The sequence below is a fragment of the Sceloporus occidentalis genome, unplaced genomic scaffold (genome assembly GCF_023333645.1).
Source record: "Sceloporus occidentalis isolate IW3139 unplaced genomic scaffold, rSceOcc1.0.p SCAF_9, whole genome shotgun sequence".
NCBI lineage: Eukaryota > Metazoa > Chordata > Lepidosauria > Squamata > Phrynosomatidae > Sceloporus > Sceloporus occidentalis.
This window is the reverse complement of record NW_028316989.1, coordinates 26,664,608-26,679,592: the sequence shown is the minus strand read 5'-3', so window position 1 is coordinate 26,679,592 and position 14,985 is coordinate 26,664,608. Positions and strand designations below refer to the sequence as shown.

The following is a 14,985-nucleotide window of genomic DNA, read 5'->3' as shown; positions in this document are numbered from 1 at the left end:
AGTCGTTCCTCATAGGGCAAGGTTTCCAGACCTTTCACCATTTTAGTCGCCCTCCTCTGGACACGCTCCAGTTTCTCAATGTCCTTTTTGAATTGTGGTGCCCAGAACTGGACACAATATTCCAGGTGGGGCCTGACCAGAGCAGAATACAGTGGCACTGTTACTTCTCTTGATCTAGACACTATACTTTTATTGATTGCAGCCTAAAATTGCATTGGCCTTTTTAGCTGCCGCATCGCACTGTTGACTCATGTTCAACTTGTGGTCTACTTGGACTCCCAGATCCCTTTCACATGTAGTTTCATTCAGCCAGGTGTCACCCATCCTATATCTGTGCATTTTATTTTTCCGCCCTAAGTGCAGTACCTTACATTTCTCTGTGTTGAATTTCATTTTGTTAGCTTTGGCCCAGCTTTCTAGTCTATTCCGATCATTTTGAATGTTGATCCTGTCCTCTGGAGTATTAGCTATTCCTCCTAATTTGGTGTCATCTGCAAATTTGATAAGTATGTTCCCAATTCTGTCATCCAGGTCATTGATAAAGATGTTGAATAGCACTGGGCCCAGGACAGAGCCCTGTGGGACCCCACTGGTCACTTCTCTCCAGGCTGAAAAAGAGCCATTGTTGAGCACCCTTTGGGTTCGGCTGGTCAACCAATTACAACTCCATGTAACAGTTACTTTGTCTAGCCCACATTTTACAAGCTTGTTTGCAAGAATGTCATGGGGAACCTTGTCAAAGGCCTTACTGAAATCAAGATATACTATATCCACAGCATTCCCTTCATCTAACAAGCTGGTAATTTTATCAAAGAAAGAGATTAGGTTTGTCTGGCATGACTTGTTTCTCTGAAACCCATGTTGACTTTTTGTGATTATGGCATTGCCTTCTAGATGTTCACAAACTCTCTGTTTAATGATCTGCTCCAGAATCTTTCCTAGAACTGATGTCAGACTAACTGGACGATAATTGTTGGGATCCTCTTTTTCCCCTTTTTGAAGATGGGGACAACGTTTGCCCTCCTCCAGTCTGCTGGGACTTCTCCTGTTCTCCAGGAGTTTTCAAATATGATTGCCAATGGCTCCGATATTACATTTGCCAGTTCTTTTAATACCCTTGGATGGAATTCATCTGGTCCCGGAGACTTAAATTCATTTAGATTAACAAGGTGTTCCTCTACTATCTCTTTACTTATTCTGTGCTGAACTTCCCCTATTCTGTCCTCTGCTCCATTATCCTCAGGTTGAGCACCCTTTGCCTTTTCTGAGAAGACTGAGGCAAAGAAGGTGTTGAGGAATTCTGCCTTTTCTCTGTCCTCTGTTAACATTTTGCCATCTTCTCCACGCAGTGACCCTACAGTTTCCTTCTTCTTCCTTTTGCTGCGGATATATCCAAAAAAGCCCTTTTTATTGTTTTTAACCTCTCTAGCAAGCCTGAGTTCATTCTGTGCCTTGGCTTTTCTGACTTTACCCCTACACATGCCTGCTATTTCTTTGAATTCCTTTTTTGTGATTTCCCCTTTTTCCATTTCTTATACATGTTCTGTTTCAAACTCAGCTCAGTTGAAAGTTCCTTAGTCATCCATCCTGGTTTCTTGAGACATCTCCCATTTTTCTTTCTCACTGGAACTGTTTGAGATTGTGCCTTCAGTATCTCTCTTTTGAGAAACTCCCATCCATCCTGAACTCCCTTCCCTTTTAGTATTTCTGATCATGGGATCGCCCTCAATACTTCTCTAAGTTTACTGAAATCCGCTCTCCTAAAATCTAGGATGAGTGTCTGACTATGCCTGGCTTCTCCTTTCCATTGTATAACAAACTCCAGGAGAACATGGTCACTTCCACCTAATGATCCCACCACTTGCACCCCAGGACTCCTCCCGCGCTTTGTACAAGGACGTTGGTCTACAAAAAACATACACAACAGGTAATAATATGAACTAGAATGAGTTAAAAAAGCAGGAAACAATTAAAACATCAATATCCACTATCTGATCAAATATCATATATATATATATATATATATATATATATATAAAATAAGCAGATAAAAATGCAAAATAATCTTACAAAGCTTCTATTCAGTGATTGCATTATTCCTTATTATTATCATGATTGCATTATTCAACCCAACAATATTATTGCCAAGTGTAACTATTCATATAGCAGCTAGTTTTCATTATATAGCGTTTACATTATCTTCTACAAGACGTAAAGAAACCAATTTTGCTCTGTCTGCTAAAATAAAGCATCCGGCCGTTCAGTTATTATTATTATTATTATTATTATTATTATTATTATTATTATTAACCTTTATTTATAAAGCGCTGTAAATTTACACAGCGCTGTACATACAATCTTTTAGTTAGACGGTTCCCTGCCCTCAGGCTTACAATCTAAGAAGACACAACACAAAAGGAGAGGGGAGTGGTGGTGGGGAATGGGATCAGGTCCAGCAGTTCTCCACCTCCGAGGCCTGGACCAAGGCAGATGGACTGGAGGAAGGGCTTGGCTTCTTAATGGATGCTTAAAAGGAGGCTTCCTGGGTCAGAGAGGGGCTCACCTCTGGGAATGCTTCTCTAAACAATATAGTCTTTAATTCAGTTTTGAAACTGGGTAGAGAAGTGATGAGGTGTGCTTGTGGGGGAAGAAGGTTCCAGGAGTAAGGGGCAGCAAGCGAGAAAGGACGAATTTGGGAGGGGGCAGTGGTAGTCCTACACTGTGACAGGAGACCTTGACTACCAGAGCGGAGGGTGCGAGTAGGAATGTAAGGAGAAAGAAGGTCAGATAAGTAAGGAGGGGCCAACCCATGGAGGGCTTTGAAAGTCAGTAACAAAAGCTTGTACTGGATGCGGAAGGGGAAGGGGAGCCAATGAAGGGAGGATAAAAGAGGAGAAACATGGTCAAAGCGGTGAGTGGATGTGACAATATGAGCAGTTGAATACTGGTCAGAGATTAAAGGATGGAGGTGTGAAAGAGGAAGCCCTGTCAGAAGGAGGTTACAATAATGTAGTTGCGAAACCACTAGGGCATGGACTAGAGTCTTGGCAGTAGAGGCTGAGAGGAATGGATGGATCTTGGCAATGTTGTGGAGAAAGAATCTACAGGTCTTGGCGGTGGCCTGGATCTGGGGAATAAATGACAGAGAAGAGTCAAAAATGAAGCCAAGACTGTGGGCTTGATGAACCGGTTGAATAGAAGTGTCGTCAACAGAAACAGAAAAGGAATATTGAAGGGTGGGTTTAGGTGGAAAGACAAGAAGCTCAGTCTTAGACATGTTGAGCTTCAAGCGCCGAAGCCGCATCCACTGAGAGATGGCAGTCAGACAAGAAGAAACTTGCTGTTCAAGCCTTGGCGAAAGGTCAGGGCTGGAGAGATACAGCTGAGTGTTGTCAGCGTACAGATGATAGGAGAAACCAAAAGAACTGATGAGTTTACCTAGGGACAGTGTGTATAGAGAGAACGGAAGGGGGCCCAAGACAGAGCCCTGGGGAACTCCAACAGATAGCGGAACAGAGGACGAAGTCTGACCACTGGTGACCACTGCAAAAGATCTGTCTGACAAGTTTCCTCCTTTTCCCATTTACTTTTCTTTCCCCCCATTTTTTCCTCCTTTTTTCTTTCCTGGGGAAGAAAAACCAAGGAAAAAAGATTGACAAACGGAAGACAATCCATTGTGGGACATTATATGTATTTTATTTTAGCACGTTTCCTGAAAGGTCCTGCGCTGGGTTTCCCTTCAGAGCTCAGAGCACTAGTTTTTATTGATTTGTTTTATTATTATTGACATAAAATGCTATTTAAAAGCATCCTTTACATGGCATTCCACAGACAATATGTAATACATCACATGAGTTATCCATTCCTAATGACCTTATCTAAATTTTACTCACATTAAACCATTTAATATTAACTAAACCACTAATTAAAAAAGCACATAAAACCAATAGCCCACTAATTAAAATACACGTCACAGAGATATATCCATTTTCTGCCCTCCGACTCCGCCGGCCCCCTTAAGGCCCATTGCCCCCGCCGTGACCCGGGCGCCTTTCCCTTTAAGGGAAGGAGGAAGGAAGCGGAGAGCCGCCCGCCCTTCCCAGGGGAGCTCATTGCGCATGCGCAGAGCCCGGGCCTTACTAGCGCATCAACAACGCTTCCCTCTCTCTTTCCCCGACGTCACGTGACGGCAAGTGGGCGGAGAGAGTAAAAACACGAGGGAGAGGCGAGAGGGCGAATCAGGGCAGGGAGGGGGCGGGACCGTGAGCGCGTCGGAATCGGTCGTGCTTTGGCCCCGTCCATTTCGCTGGCGGCGTCGCCGACGTCGTTTCTAATTGGCTGGAGAAAGAAAGAGGGAGAGGGAGAGAAAGAAAGGTCTGAAGCGGAGGGGAGTTTGGGGGTTGTGCGCAGGCGCACCGGGCGCGGCCTGATTGGTCGGCGGGGGCTCTTGTGAGGCGACCGAGAGCGGGTCTTGTTCTTCTGAGGTACTTTTGGTGGCCGCCGCCGCCGCTGTTTGAGGCGAGGCCGAAGCGAAGGAAGGAAGGAGGCAGGCAGGCGACGCCGCCGCCGCCGCCGAAGGGGGAGGAACGGAGGGAGGCAAGAGGGAGGCGCCGCTGCCTCCTCCTCCGGGCTTCCTCCTTCCCTGGCTCCTGGGCGGATGCTTCGCGGGTAAGAGGAAGAGGAGGAGGAGGAGGAGGAGGAAGGCAGGTGGCGGCGGCGTCGGCGTCGGCGGGGCCCGCTCCGGGCGAAGATGGTGCTGCTGAGGGTCGTGGTGGTGCTCTGCTCCTGGGCCGCCGGAGCCGGAGGTGAGGAAGGGAGGCGCAAGGCCTCCGAGGGGGAACCGAGGGAGAAGGGAGCCCCCTCTCGGCCCTTCATCCCGGGGGCCTTTCCAGCCACAAGGCGCCGGCCTCCCTGCCGGCCTTCCTCCTCCCTCCCTTCCTTTGATTCTTTCCTTCCTGCTCTCTCGTTCCATCCTTCTTTCACACTCTCTAGCCTTCTTTCTTTTCTTCTCTCCCTTTTTCTTTCCTTCCTTCCTTTCATTCTTACCGTCCTTCCTCCCTCTCTTTCTTACCTTCCTTGCTTCCCTTTTTTCTTTGTTTCCTCCCTCCTTCCCTGACTTTTTCTTCCTTTCCTCCCTCCCCTCCTTCCTTCCTTCCTTCCTTCCCCCTCTCTTTTTTTCTTTCCTTCCTTCCTTTCCTATCTTTCTTTTTTTCCTTCGTCCCCATCTTTTTTCTTTCTTTCCGTCCATCCTTGCTTTCCATCCTTCATTCCCTCCCTCCCTCCCTCTTTCTTTCTTTCTCTTCCTCTCTTTTACTCCTTCCTTGCTTTCCATCCACTCTTCCTGCTTTCTCTTCCTCCCTTTCTTTCTTTCCCTCCCTCCCTTTTCCCCGTTTCCTTTCTGTTTTTGCTGCCAAACCCGGGGAGAGGTCTTCTTCCTGCCCTTTTCCCTTTGCCCGCCCCATCTCCTTTTTAAGGGCCCTCCCTTTCAGTCCTAAATGCCCCGAAGGCACCTGGACCTGTCAGCAGGGCCAGCCCTGGTTGGGGCTTGGATGGGGCCCAGCAGCAGTTCCGAGGAAGAAGGGACTCTGCAAAGCCTGAAGCAGGAGTTTCCATAGGCCTTAACGCTTTGTCTGGCTCTTGGCTATGGAATTCTGGGAGTTGGAGTATGCTTCTCTCTGGACCCCACAACATACTCCGACTTCCATAGCCAAGAGCCAGGAAGACTTAAAGCGGTGCCATAGCAGGTTATTTCTACAGTTAAACATTTCAGTTGAATGACTTGTATAAGCCAGAATGAAGCTCTCTTTCCAGTTTTCCACTCAAGCCTTTTCCTGAGCATTTTCAGGAGACTGGGCACCCTTCAAAGTTGCATATTTAGCTCAGAGACCCAGCAAGTATTTAAAAGGAGTTCTGCATTAAATGGACAACTTATACAGGTATAACCTTCTGCAGGTGGTAACCCTTGCCGTCTTCTCCTGGAAGAGACAGCTGAGATTCTTCAGAAGGCACTTCCTAGGAGCTTTGCTGGTTGTTATGCTTTGGATAGTCATGTTATTAAGGGGTCTAGGAATCACAAACAGTTTGCTAATTTTGCTTACTTTCGTATTTGTACCCACGAAGTTGCTACCGAGAACGTATATAAATGCAGCAGGATGTAAATAAGCTGTGGATTACAACTGGGTTGTTAATACACAACGTTCGTGAGGGGGCCACATGGATTTTAGTCGGTGGATTGCGTCAAACCTTTGTGTGAAGTAGAGCTTGATGCGGTGGGTGGGCAACAAGCCATGCAAACCTGAATCACAATAAATCAGTGTTGCTGAACGTTGGGTGCCATAACTAACCAACTTCCCTGTCGTTTGTATTCATATTTAACAAAAGGCAGGAAGGTGCAGCCTTGGTCTTGCAAACTTTGAGGTGATGTAATAGAGTTTCCTACATGAATCTGTTATCGGGAAGTACAGAAGGGCGTGTGCCTTGGGAGGGGGGGAAGGCAGCTGATAAGCACAGTTTGAGCTAGTTTGTAACTGCACACATTTTGTGTTGCTAGAGGATTGTCGGGCCTTTAAACCAGTGTTTAACTTTGGTGGTCATAAATGTTCTAGTACAAAATATTTGCATTCTAAAAAGAAAAGGCAGAAGGAAAACTTCATTGAATCCCATGGGGCTTGAGATTGGTCAGTCCCTATGCTGATAAACAATGCAGTATAAACTGGTTTCATTTAAGGTAACTGACGCCTGGAAAGTTCCTATTTCAATGTGTAATATGTCAGAGTTTTACAGTTATGCATAATGAGGAAGTAGACTGAAGTCTAGAAAAGCTCATGCTGCCAACTTCTTTCTTTCAGATAGGTCCACAACACACTGCAGAAATAATCCAGTTTGAGAGCGCTTTAACTGCCCTGCCTCAGTGCTAGGGAATCCTGGGAACTGTAGTTTATTGTGGCCCCAGAGCTCTTGGACAGAGAAGGCTAAATGTCTTGTGAATATCCAGTTCCCAGAATCCCCTAGCATTGAGCCAGAGCAGTTAAAGTGCTCTCAAACTGGATTATTTCTGCAGTGTGTTTTGGACATTAGTCTCAAAGGTGCTCCAAGATCTCTGCATACAGAATTTTACAGCTTTCGTGAAGAAACTTTTGTGAGTTAAACAACTACTCATTTTGTAATACTATGGCCCCATACAGACTGCCAAAATAAAGCTGCTTTGGGATACTTTGGAGATATGTTGTTTAAATGTTGTATGTGTCCTAAGAGTCTGGAAGCTGCGCCAAAGCCACACTCCAGTCCTTAGGACTAGATCGTGGCTTTGGTGTGGCTTCTGGATTCTTAGGATGCATGCAACATTTAAACAACATACCTCCAAAGTGTCCTGAAGCAGCTTTATTTTGGCCTGTCTGTATGGGCCCTATAAGTAGGGAAGGTGTGCAACTTGTGAGCGATCCAGTTCAACGCCATGGGAGTAAATATGCCCATCATTGAGCTGCAAACTCACAAAATTACATAGTATTTTAAACAAGATCAATATGGAATTGCCCATTTTCATTGCGCTGTATTGAAACATTGCCACAGTTAAAGTTTTCTTTTTTCCCCATCTACAAATCTTCAGTTGTATTCAGTGCGTTTACTTTAAGTGTTTGAGAATTTGCTGCCTTAAATATGCCGAGGATAAACTGTGAACTTCTAGCACACATTGAGAAGCTGTCTTCTCCTGAAGCTATTCTTGAAAAAGTATGGCCTTTACTATGGAAGTTAGTGGTAAAGTTAATGGTACAGTAGTGTCAGTTTCAGTTTTCCTGATAATAATATATAATGAACCTTCAGCCGCTGCTCCTATAATAGAAAATCCTTGATGGTAATGATGCATGTCTGAACCTCTCTTCAGTCTTACCAGTCACCAGTATACCTCTAAATGTGGACTAAAATATTGGATCCACATAGTATGTAGATGTCAAAACTTACAAGACAGGGAATGAATATAAATTGCTTAAATTGAATGAATGAGTCAGATCTTCCTTACAACTGTTGGACCATTGGATTTATCATGAGTACAGTATGTTCATGTACAACACACTGCCAGGCAATCCCTTAGATTTTTGTTCAGGTGGTTTGAAATGATCTTTGACTCGGGCTCTCTTCTCTCCTCCTCCCTGTTTGAGGGAGGGAAAATGAAACCAGCTTCTTTTGCTTCACTAGAAACCCAGATTCCTGGTAAGTTGTTTATCTGTATACTGTTGAAACAAATCTGGATGACAGGAAATGACTAAGGCTACCAGTCAAGAAACCCCAGTTCAGATCTAAGTTCTGCTGTGAGCTCACCAAGTGGTCTCAGTCCTCCCTCCAGCCTACAATCTGTGAATAATACTGTTAGTTTATGCTTCTTAAGATACAGGATGAAGGAAGGTAGTGCACAGGTAACCTTAGATGCTCAAGTCTGCTAAGCTCACAACTGAATGATGCCCAAGAATACTTGTGTAAGCCACACAAGTCTTAAGCATTTGTTGCTGTGTGCCTTTGAGTCATTTCTGCCTTATGGTGACCCTGAGGCAGTGATGGTGAACCTTTTGCAGACCAAGTGCCCAACTGCAACCCAAACCCCACTTATTTATTGCAAAGTGCCACGTCCCTCTGGCTTTCTAGTAGTGAACTCTGGCAAACTCTGTGCTGGGGCGACAGCATGCATGCCCACAGAGAAGGCTCTGAGTGCCACCTCTGGCACGTGTGTCATAGGTTCGCCACCACTGCCCTAAGGCAAATCTATCATAACTTTCTACATTTAGCATCACCATAAGGAGAGGATCATAGAATCATAGAGTTGGAAGAGACCACAAGGGCCATCCAGTCCAACCCCCTGCCATGCAGGAACTCTTAATCATAGCATCCTTGACAGATGGCCATCCAGCCTCTGTTTAAAACCTCCAAAGAAGAAGACTCCATCACTATCCTAGACATCGCTTACTGTCAGGAAGTTCCTCCTAAATTTTAGGTGGAATCTCTTTTCCTGCAGCTTGCATCCATTGCTCCACGTTCTAGTCTCTGGAGCAGCAGAAAGCAAGCTTGATCCCTCCTCAACATGACATCCCTTCAGATATTTAAACAGGGCTATCATATCACCTCTTAGCCTTCTCTTCTCCAGGTTAAACATACCAAGCAGCTCCCTAGGTCTCTTCTCATAGGGCTTCATGGTTTCCAGACCCTTCACTATTTTAGTCGCCTTCCTTTGGACACGCTCTGGCTTCTCAACATCCTTATTGAATTGTAGTGCCCAGAACTGGACACAGTCTTCCAGGTGAGGCCAGGAGCTACCACCAAACTCTCAAGAACCTGGCTAAAACGTCCTTCAGCTTGGCTGGTGGTGAGACATGCTGGGAACTGTAATACATCAGAACTTGAAGGGCCATAGGTTCTCTTCCCCCCCCCCTCCAGCTCTAGTGTGTATCTGAGCTGGGTGGCCTTTGTCAGACTGTTGTTTCCTGGCCTCAGACTCTCATCTGTAGCATGGTAGTAATACTGTGTTATTGTAGGAATATAAATAGAAAAATAATGTTACGTTATGCCATAACAATTTAATGTTTCTTCTTCTGGTACACCTTAATGGTTCTGCCGAAAGAGCGAACATTTCAATTTGGTGGTCATCCCTGAGAGAGAGATTGGGGAGTATAAAGAGCCAATATAATGTAATCTGCTGCACTAACTGTGCTGACACGTAATGCTAATTGTTGCTATGTGCCTTCAAGGCGACTCCGACTCATGGCGTCCCTGTCATAGGGTTTTCTTGGCAAGATTGGTTCAACAGAGGTTTCCCTTTGCCTTCTTTTGAAGCTGAGAAAGTGTCACTTGCCCAGAATCACTCTGTGGGTTTCCATTTGGGAGTGGAGATTTCAACGCTCTGTTCTAGAAAAACAACAAACTATAAATCCCAGAATTCCGTAGCATTGAACCATGGCAGTTAAAGTGGTGTCAAACTGGATTATTTCTGCAGTGGAGATGCAGCCTGAGTGTGATTTCTTCAGGCTCATCCAGTGGATTTCCATGGTGGGATTCGAATCCTATTTACCAGAGTCCTAGTCCAGCACTCAAACCACTATACTGCACTATGCTGTATTTTTAAGTGTGGCTTGCCCAAAGTTTACTATTACTAAAATAAATAGTTGTACAGTATTTATGGCCTAGTGTGGTGGTTTACTTCTTTTTGCAACACCAGTCCTGGCTCAGTGTTAGGGAATCCTTGGAATTGTAGTTTATTGTGGCTCCAGAGCTCTCAGACAGAGAAAACTAGGGCGGGTTATAGACCGCTGAAAAGTGGCGGTCTGGCTCCGCCGCCGCTTGCAGCGTCTGGGAGCTGCAGCCTTTAAATGGCGCGGCTCCCGGACGCTGCAGAGAAGGAGCGCGGAAATCGTGCTCCTTCTCAGGCCCCGGAAGAGGCGCCGCGAGTGCCAAAGGGCACACTCGCGGCATCACTTCCGGTGCGCCACGTGCGGACACAGAGTGTCCGTTACATCAAAATGGCGGCGCCCGTATGAACAGGGCGCTGCCATTTTGTACGGACTGAGTCCGTGATAGGGCAAGGGGCATCTAGAAGAGACGCCCCTTTTCCAAACTGGGACGTCCTCGGGACATCCCTAATGGCTGTTTGTAACCCGCCTAAATGTCTCACAGAGCTACAGTTCACCTCCAGCTTCTCAGAAACTGAGCTTGCTCCCTAAACTGAAAGTGTTTCCTCACATTTACTTTACTGTAAACAGCTGAGCATTCCTGTTGCTGATAGGTTATCTTATTCCCTCTTCTGAGTCATGATAATCTGTGTTTGCACTGACAAATTCAATAAATGCGTTTCCAAGTGATAGCTAACCGAACGTCTGATTACTTTGAGTCAGTCTAGGTAGATATAGTTGTGTCTTTAGGGTAGAAAGAAGGAAGTGTATTCTCATATTCTTTCCTTTTTTTAACCTTCCAGATGAATAGATTCTCAGAGTACACTGGGAATGGAGGAACAGGTTTCTTATAGGTCAGACATTAAGGAACTGGCAGTGTAATCTGATGCTGAATTGCATTTCTTGAATCTGATATGTTCCTTGCATCTTAGGCCTTATGCTTCATCTTGCGTATTTTCAATGGATTTCGGCTGTGGGGTGAAGAGATAAAAGTGATTGCCAGATTCAATTAACATTGATAAGAACCTCCATACCTATAATATGATGACTGTGTAAAACCATCAGAAAGATAGCAATTGTACTGATAGAAGAGCTAGGTGTCATAGGTCTTTGGTTGCCTTGCTGGCACACCTCTGAAAACTTCTACTAGCAGTGTAACTCTCCTACTACCACCCTGTGCAGTCCCCAGCCTGTGGCTATGGAGCTAGAGGAGGGTTTTACTTACACCCAGATACTCATTCCACACTCTCAGCTGTTCACATTTGTTTCCTAGATCAGGCCATTCATTTGAAAGTCATATGAATCAAGATTTGGAGAAGAATTTTGTGCTGGATCCAGAAGGTGCAGAAGAGAAGTTAGTATCTAACTTCTAGTATCAGAAGGGAAGTTAGTTAGAGGAGGGATGTTGCGTGCCGCAGCTAGCTCTGTTTTGTGCCATTTGTGGCAAAAAGAGGTGGGATATCATAATAAACAGATAATAGAGCAAAATGACTTTGACAGTGGTATTTTGGACAGAGGTGCAGCAACTGAGATATGGAGGTGGCAATTCAAGACACCAAAAGATAGCCAGCTGGGCCAGAGACACCTTTGAATGTTTATCCTGTTGGCTCCGGCAGCAAGAGATCAGAAGACAGATCTTCAGAGCCCCATTCTTCATTTAGTCAACCATATGCCATAGAGCAGTGGTCCCCAAACTGTGCTCTTTAAGGAACTGGCAGCTGAAGTCCAAAATCCCTTAAAGGGCACAGTTTGGGGACCACTTCTCCTAGGCGTCTAGAAGTTTCAGCTACCCAAATGGACAACACCTCAGGCTAGATGAAGTGCTGCTGTGCATCATTCATGTGTGACTCCCTGCCCTTTTGTGACTGGCCCAGCCATCTCTCAAAAGTGGCGGAGCCTTGGCCTTGTGTTAAACTGAATCTGCCAGTGTTCAGGATGGTTTCTCAAGGGCTAGCCCTTGGTATGACACTGCACTCCATCTCACCTGCTGTGTGAAAATGCCATTGTGCTTGCCATTATACGGTGCAGGCGTTGCCCAGGAAATCATCTTTTCCTCTTTTGTTCAGGACAAAATCTTGGTTTTGTGATATTTTTGTGTTCTTGAACAAAGCTGGACGAGTTTCAGGTAATACTGCTTTCCAAAGGAGAAGGAAGAGAAGCAGCCACTGGCTTCTTTCCCACCTGAGTCTGTACAGATTTGGGCATGTGTACATGTGTGTCAGACTGCCATTGAGTTGTTGCTCAGTTTTGGTGCCATTGTTAGAGCTCTGGAAGGGCAAAGGAATAGTGTGATGGTCAGCGGTGATCTTGTGTTTCTGATAAGGTCGGTGGCAAAGGCAGATGAGGTGTTTCACTGGCACATGGCTCAGCCAGGCTTGCGAGGAAACAAAGCAGAGATCCACAGACTTGCTGCTACCTTTGCCAACTCCTCATATGTTGCCAACCCAGGTCCTTGCATCTCAACTGCCATATTTGCTGGAATCTTGAATTTGACTGTCCAGTATTAAAAATCAAACAAAACAGCACATGCCTAAAATGAACTTCATGGGCTATTGAAACTGGCAAGCCTACTATATCTTGCAAGCTAAGCTTTTTATTTACCACACTAACAAAAGGAAATGCATTATATATAAAATTTAGAAGCACATCTAAGAATGGGTGATACGGTTATGAAGTAAAGAAGTGTGGCTTTTGTTTGCTTTTATTCAAACAAAAGTAGCCAGAACTAGTTAGAGCTTGAAGCTGCTTACATCCTCAAATTCTTAAGTATATATCTTTACCAAGTGGCAAATAAAAACAAAATAAAACAGAGGCTAAAAGCAAAGTACAATTTTGTGATGAACAAAAATAAGGATTGCATGATCTGAGCTTTCAAAAAAATATTTGGTCTTCTGTGTTCAACCTGGAAACAATTTCTGGAGAGAGAGAAAAACATGAACATCCCTATAATTAATGTTTTTATTTTTAAGAATGACTAGTGAGCTTACTTCATAAGATTTTGCTGCTAATGCACCCACCCCATATGAACTGTGGCTAATTCCCCATGGTTTCATTTATGTTTAACTATTTCCAGCTCTTCCCACTGCTTAGCCTAAATAATGCTGGAGTGATCTTGCAGCTCTGTTGGCCTATATTAGCCAGGAAATACACAGTGCGTCTATCTTTGGGTGGGTGGGTGGCGAGGGATGAGTGAAGAAGACAGGGAAAGGGTTTGAGAAACTTTAAAAAAGCTTCTTAGTATATAGCTTTCTGCTTTTTGGGCTGCTTCTAGGCCATTGGTCTGGTTCACATGATGCCAAGGTTTCAACAGGTCCCAGGCTTTCCCTGTGTAACCCTGAGTCCTGTCTTCCTGGTGTGAATTCAGAATTCCACTTATTTAGGCATATGTGAGAGGATGGCCATAATAGGCAGGTGCAGGAGGAGAATTGCACCTCACAAAGAAGCTTGGAGCATTGTGATGGAACTGTTAAGGAATCATTGTCTGAAATTCTGTTCTTATGAACCACTGAACCTTCCCTCTATTAATGAGCCCTAAATCAGAATCATGCCTCCGTCCAGAGGCTGCTGGAATGGATGTCGCCACGGTCCTAACCAGCAAAGCCAGTGCAAAAGGATGCTGGCAGTTGCAATCCAGCCGTATCTGGAAGCCTACATGATTCCCATCACTACCTAACTAAATACTATTCGCTAAAGGTTGCTGAGAACAGTTGACCTGTGAAAATTTATCTGTTTTGGCTTTCTGTTCTGTATCTGTCTTGCTTTCTGATAGTGCACCAAACTCCAGGGCTTGGGAATAAGCTGCTTGAAGTCTCTTGTATTATTTGTGCTATGTGGTGTGCTGTGAGAACCATTACGGAAGAAGGGTTTTCTGACACTGGCAAGGGATTCACATGGTGATATTATCATCATCATCCTACCTTTCACCCAGTCCATTGCTGAGGGCAGCTTGCTGAGGCTAAAACAGATGCCACTTTAAAATTCATGTCATACAAAAAAAATTAAAAATATAATTAAACCAATAGTAGAATTAAAAGCATGACTGTTAAAAAGGAAACAACCGATAAACAGTACAGCACATTCGGAAAGGCCCTTTCTGCCTGAGGACTGAGCACTCAAAGGCCTGCCAAAACAAAAAGGATTTCACCTGCGTTCCGAAGGACAGCAAGGAGAATGCTGAACCTTTCTAGGAAGGGAAGGAGAGTCTGGGAGCAGCCAGCAAGAAGGCCCTCTGCCATGTTCCCGCCAAGCGTACCTGTGAAGGTGGGTAGACAGAGAAAAGGTACCCCCTCAGAAGACTTCAAGATAACAGGCACATATGGGAGAACAGTTGTTATGCCTAAGTTTGAGCCAGGAGGAAAGTAGTATTTGAGCACCTTGGCCCCAAATACCTGGCTGCATGTACCTTGGATGCGTTGTTCTTAAAAAACAGCTTTGTTTATCAGATGGAGCATGCACACTCTTGTCTGAATGTCTGTTGGGGCTTTATACAGCTGACTCACTTTCACAGTTGGTAGTGTCTGCAAGCTCAGACGTCCAAAGGAAAAAAATATTCTCTCCATTCTTTTCGTGTTTGTGTCCATAATTCCCTTTGCAATACTGGCTAATTTTTTCTTCTTACATCCTTCACATTTCTAGTTATATGTTCTTTTGAGGCAACTTCACTGGAGTGCTTTTCATTAACAATTTTTGTGATTGTAATATAAGCAAATTAATATGTGCAAGGTCTAATTCTCCGTATCTTAGTGTTGGAGGGGAGTTAGTAACCTTAGAAAGCTACTCAGCATGCTTATGCCAAGCTTGTCAGTTTCTCACCCCAAATATTGCCAGTTCTAAC

General features: G+C 44.8%; 1 protein-coding gene across 1 annotated transcript in view; it reads left to right on the top strand.

Annotated features, from left to right (window-relative positions):
* The first annotated feature begins 4,498 nt into the window (after positions 1–4,498).
* The window catches only part of ADAM10 (ADAM metallopeptidase domain 10), a 54,505-nt gene continuing 44,018 nt past the window's right edge, over positions 4,499–14,985 (top strand). Inside the window, exon 1 of the mRNA XM_089538096.1 lies at positions 4,499–4,805. Within this exon, the coding sequence (XP_089394222.1) occupies positions 4,751–4,805 (55 nt within the window). The 5' untranslated portion in view covers positions 4,499–4,750. The remainder of the gene's footprint in view (positions 4,806–14,985) is intronic.